Here is a 6000-nt window from a genome sequence, read left to right as displayed (position 1 = left end):
CGTTCTGGATTTGGCATTCTGGATAGTTTCCATTCATCCTCTGCTTAAAAAAAAAAAAAACTTCAAGTTTAAGGATGTGTTGTACATCCAGTTTATTCCTTCTTTTGTCTAACACCAACAATAACCTTTGCTGCATTCAACTTCTTTACTTTTATTTTTCACTTTCATCTTAATGTGCTTTTTTTATTCCTGCACACAAACCATTCTCTGAAAGTCCATATTTGGGTGGTTGTTTTACACTGTATATGCAGTGATAAATCATGCCCCAGTGGGCTCTCAATTAAAAGAAATGTGACCTTGATCATTTTAGACAGTTTTCCCAAATTTCAATCTGATACTCTATGGCCTTGCAAGGGTATAGGACCCTATACTGACCAGTTTCTGCTGAGGCAGAACTTTCTAGCCTTATTAATTAATGATGTGGAATGCTTCTTCAGGTAACAGAGTTAGAAAAGTTGTTTTTCCGTAATGATCTTATTAAGTCTTGTCTGTGTGAAATACAGAGAGAAGAATTTGAATGAGATCTCAGAGATATTCGCAAATCTAAAGTCCATGACCCAGTCTCAGACTGTAATTGGCTGACCACTAGCACCAGATGCTCCTGGGTGTCTGTTTAAAATGTGTATTATTCCTGGGATCCAGGAATATAATGTAAATTACATCTCTGTGGAATTCGGCAATGAATTTGCATTTTTATTAAATTAACAAAATAAGAAGTACTTGCTTGGATAGAATCAGCTAATTTCAACATTGAGACTCTCGATCAGGAAATGTCCTCTTGGTGTTTCGCTAACGGTTTCCTACTTCATTTTAGGCTTTTTTCTTTCTGTATTACTTTCATCATCCTCTGAATGAAGGATGTTGTCTTGTTTCTCCTCAGTCTTATTTTTTCCCTCTAGAGCTAAACAAGCCCAGGAGTTATTTTCTTACTGCTAATCACTTCCTTAGTTTGTCCTATTCTCTTTTTCTCTCACAAGTCTTGGGGCTAGAATTGAAAATATTCTAACATCAGAACCACCTGTGGGTAAAATGGTTCTGATGTGCCAGATTCCTTTTTTAAAATACAAGAATTACATTCATATATTAATCTATGCTAAAAAAAAATGTTTTTTTGCTAGAAAAAATAAAGACCATGACTAGGTTTTCATTATTGAAATGGGTAAACTTCAATTCTATTAGAGACAAGCACAAAATTAGCAAAGTTTGCAGTATGTTTCCTCTAGAACATAATACTGTTATAAGACCTTCTGGGACAAACCATCTTTTACTGATGTTAACAGAAGATGACAACCACACTTTTTTAAAAGGCAAACAAGGTTTTCATTATAAGTTGTTCTGTACTATTCATGGATGTAGTTTTTAAGCCTACACATATTCTACCTTGATTCTTTTTCTTAAAAAAAAGCAGCTTAGAATTAAGGAGAATAAACAAATAAATAGATCAATTTCTTATATTTTATTTCCAACATTTGGGACTATTTAATTTTAAAGTGAGAATAAAGAAAAGTTAACATTTGCTGACTATTTGTTATGCCAAGTATCATTACTTTAAAGGAACTACTTGGCATGAGCTCAGTCAAAAAGTCAAGTGGGATATGTTTCACCCAGACCACACAGAGTTTCTGCTTAATAGCAACCTCATCAGAGGAATTTCAGAGGTAGAAAAATATTCTAGATTGACTAACTCAGCTACTGAAATTAACATGCAACAACTAGACACATCATCAACCACCACTGACAAAATGCCTGGGCTCCTGGTCCCTGCCAAATATCAATACAATTTAATCACAGATTATCCATATGGAATCTATATCATTGTCTATCTATCTTGGACTAAAGTTAGGGTATGTGTTTAGCTCACTCCTATAGTACCTGGTGGAGGTGGGAAGTATGACATGGAGGAAAGAACCCAGCAGTCAGAAACCCTAGGTTTAAATTCTTACTGACTCAAAATTTGTTACTTCTTCAAAGCTTCTTTGAACCTAAAATCTCCACATATGTAAAATGGGGACCCACCGGTCCCCCATCATGAGCAACATAGGGAAGGGATGAGGGAACATACATGAAACCATCAGCAGAAAGGTCTGTAACAGACACTCGGTCAGTGTTTAATGAATCTCAAAGTTATCTGAGCTCTATCCTAGAGGAGAACCCATCTCACCAAACGAAACAAAGCAAGCAAATGGGAACAGTCCCTTCCCAAGAACAGCAGCTCCATGACCAACATAAATAACCCAACCTCTAAAGCTCAGTGACCACTGCTTTACTAGTTTGTTACAGTCACAAACTTGACTACCCACCCCACTCTCCCCACTCCCAATTACTTCTTTCTAATCTTCAAACTTACAATGATGTGCACCTAGAAATTCCCGAATTAAACACAAGTGGGAAAGGAGCTACAGGTACTTCTCTAGGATGATAGTAAGTACATGCAGCGAGCTCTCATCAGGCCCCACTCTAAGCACTTTATAGACACATAGGATCTCATTCACTCACCACAAAAGCCCTATGAGGTGGACACCATAATTATCCCCAGTACACAAATGAGGCATTGCGGCACGGAGATCACTCCGGGCCCAGGCTCACAGAGCTAATGAGTAGATGAGCTGTGGGTGAATGCTTGAAGTCTGGCTCCATAGGCACTCTCTCAGCCATTCTGCTGGACTCCAACCATGATAAAAATCCTAGCAAAAACCCCACGGTTCCTAACACACACTGGGATTTTAAACCTGAAACAGTCCTTACCTACCCATATAAAAAGAATACTAAAGTCTAAATAAAACTTTAAAAGTCACTGTATGCACCTACCCATCTTTTACTCTAATACTCAAACACAACCCTATGATAGAAATATTCTCCCCATTTTATGGACATGAAACTTCAAAGAGCTCTTGCAAAAAGAAGACAGAGAACCATAATTTTCTGACAATAACAAAAAAGCTTCAGCTTCTTCTTGAGCAAAGGACTGAAAATAAAATCTACATTCCCAACATGTCCTAAATTTAGAATTCTGACTGAAAGCTTGGTAGTATATATCAAAATTTTAAATACACACACCCTATGGGCTCTACAAAAAGCCCAACTGCTGGATCTCTCCTACAGAAACACTAATACAAATGTGCAAAGATATCTGTGCAAGGACATACATGGTGGCAATCTGTAGTAGCAAAAACTAAAAACAACCTGAATATCCATCAAAAGGTGACCGGCTAAACACATTATGGCATAAACACATGATGGAATACCAAATACCCAGTTAAAGCAATGAGGTAGCTCTAGCTAGAATGATGTGTAAAGATACCTTGGATATATTAATAAGCAAAAAAGCAAGTGACAGAACATGCACAGTATGATCCCTCATTTTAGAAAAGTAAACTAGGTGTGTGACATATATGTTGTAGAGAATACATTTCATGTTTTGGAAGGATACATAAACATCCCTCGGGAGTGGAAGGAGGGGATGTCTTTCATGCTTTACTTTATAGAAGTCTGTATTTGTCTGAAGTTAATAAGTATGTTTCAAATAATTTTAAATTTTGAAATAATAAAAAGGATTTTGGAAGCTATGTAATGTTCTAAATAGAGGGAAAAGAAGAATTTAGAAACGTGTTTAAAATAAAATGTAAACTTTCTCTTATTTACAATTCTGTGAATATATAGTAAAGATGTACTGCCACAAAACTCTCTCTTAAAAACTCTTTTAGGATACTAAACTAGGTTATTCCTCTTAGATATTTTAAAGACTAGCAATGCTACTATTTTCAGACTCTATCATAAATGAAGAGTTTTATAACTACAGAGCTTAAAAAGAAAACATGTAAAATACTTAGGGGGAAAAGCTACATAGTTTTGCTCTACTTTTATTCAAAATTGGTCCTAACTTTCTAATTATTTGAGAGACTAAAAGTCTAAGTGTCCATCTGTAAATACCCTGAAAAAATAACCTCCAAAATTGTGCTCTAACCCAAATTTGGCATAATTAAACCACACACAAACTGTCACCTCAGCATATAACATCCTGAAAGTAGCATAGCAAGTTAGCTATGCTATCACTTATTAAACTCTCAAACTGAACTGTAATCTTCTGAAGTTACACACACCACAATACACCTTTGCACAGGTAATTTTATTCTCTCCTGTGGGTGTGGACAGTGCTCACAGATTGTATTTTGAAACATTCAGAAAGCATATACCTGAATAGAGTCACATTTCTTTACGTCACGATTCAATAACTATTAAACAATTAGGTCTACTAAATCCAGTGAACAAAATGGTATAAATGTTTACACTATACCCTTGTAAACAAGGCCTTTGTACACAACAGTAACAAATGGAATTAATGCATACCACAATACTGATGAGAAAAGACCTTCTCTTTAAATAAACTATTCTGTTTATAAATAAACTCTGATTTTTTTTAGTACACATTTACAGACCTGATCAACAAAAAGAAACAATACATACATTTTTCTTCAAAAATAAAATGTTGAGAAATGGACCACTATGGGAGAATTCACCTAGGAAAAGGGGTATGAAGCAAGCAAAGGGTTTTAGAGAGTTAAAAGTACTATCAGCCTGCCACCTATTTCTGTTAGCATTCACCAACGCACGGGCAGGCCAGTCTGAGGAGGAGCCCACTTTTACTTGAATTCCAGCAAGTTGCAATCAATCTTGTAGTACACATAGGGGTAGTATTCTTGTTGACTCAGGTTTAAGCCTGGAATATCCATAGGAGCCTACGGAAAATAAGACAATTATTCAAATACGTACTTAAAGAACTCAAAAAACGAAGAAGAAAAGTATCACCATTTACCTTTTTACTGAACACCTACTCTGGGCTAAATTTATGCACTTATGCTAATTTATTCTAAGTTAGGAGTTATCTCCATTTTGCAAACGAGGAAACCAAGTCTCAGAAAGGCTGACTTGCCCTAGAAAACACACTCACTAGTACAGCCAGATTCAAGCTCTCTCTGACTTCAAAGTCTGGATTGTGATTAGCCATGACTTTACCACTCTTTCTTACATATACCATGAGAGATTAGTTTTTTAATCTCAGGCTTAGAGTACGAAGTTTACGGGATAAAAGTTTTACAAAATGTTGGACAAAAATCAATTATAATTTTTAAAATATTGCTTCTTACGTATGCATGTTATAAGAATTTACTGGTAGGAAATTATGTAACAAATAGGCCTCATATATATCTATAATTCTATGAAAATGCATAAACTTGTCAGGATTTTCATGTATCTAGGAAGAAAAACGATTTTTCGTGGGGTCTAACTAATGCACATGTGAGATACAACTATCCTAAAGAGAAAAAAAATCAGCAAGATAATTGAATTAAAAAATATAAAAGCCCACTACAATTTTAAACAGCAATAACAAAAAAGTTTGTTTATATCTTCTTTTGTTTGAACAGCATACAATTTTAAAAAAAAGACTCCCTTTTAAAATGTCCATCTACTGATTCCACTACTTCTAATAAATAAAATTAAAATAACTACTTATTTTCTTCCTTTCTGCAACTTATAATACTTGCAGACAACTAGTATAACAGTTGTTTCTGTACTTCTGCAGTTATAAATGCTTGATGTACAGTAGCAAGATAATGACTGGCTTTGAGAAACACTAAGAAACAAAGTACAGCTCTAACAAGTACAAAACAGGGTAAACAAGGTAAAGCATTTTAACTTGCAAGATACCACACCCAAATTGTAAACCTGGCACTACTCTTTCTGGCCTGGTGTCCATTTACTGTGAGCTATCAAGATCAAGAAAACATGAGTCTGGGGGAGCAGAGTGGGAGAAATCTTGGATTATACAATGCTGTTGGTCAAATGGATTTCAGCAACACGTAATAACACTCAGTAATTTACAACCATTATACTTTTTCCTAAACTTTTTGCTCTCATTTTTAGTGGAACTGAAATAGCAACACAGAAAACTCTATTGGAAAGTTAACTGTTTACTGTCCACATGCATGCAAACATTTACAG

General features: G+C 35.3%; 1 protein-coding gene across 1 annotated transcript in view; it reads right to left on the bottom strand.

Annotated features, from left to right (window-relative positions):
* Nucleotides 1-1441: 1441 nt before the first annotated feature.
* Nucleotides 1442-6000, bottom strand: part of ATP6V1C1 (ATPase H+ transporting V1 subunit C1) — a 112848-nt gene continuing 108289 nt past the window's right edge. Inside the window, exon 13 of the mRNA XM_037802551.1 lies at nt 1442-4736. Coding sequence (XP_037658479.1) covers nt 4641-4736 — 96 coding nt within the window. The 3' untranslated portion in view covers nt 1442-4640. The remainder of the gene's footprint in view (nt 4737-6000) is intronic.

Source organism: Choloepus didactylus, chromosome 14 (genome assembly GCF_015220235.1).
Source record: "Choloepus didactylus isolate mChoDid1 chromosome 14, mChoDid1.pri, whole genome shotgun sequence".
Taxonomy (NCBI): Eukaryota; Metazoa; Chordata; class Mammalia; order Pilosa; family Megalonychidae; genus Choloepus; species Choloepus didactylus.
The sequence above is the reverse complement of the archived record's forward strand: the minus strand, read 5'-3'. Positions and strand labels throughout refer to the sequence as shown.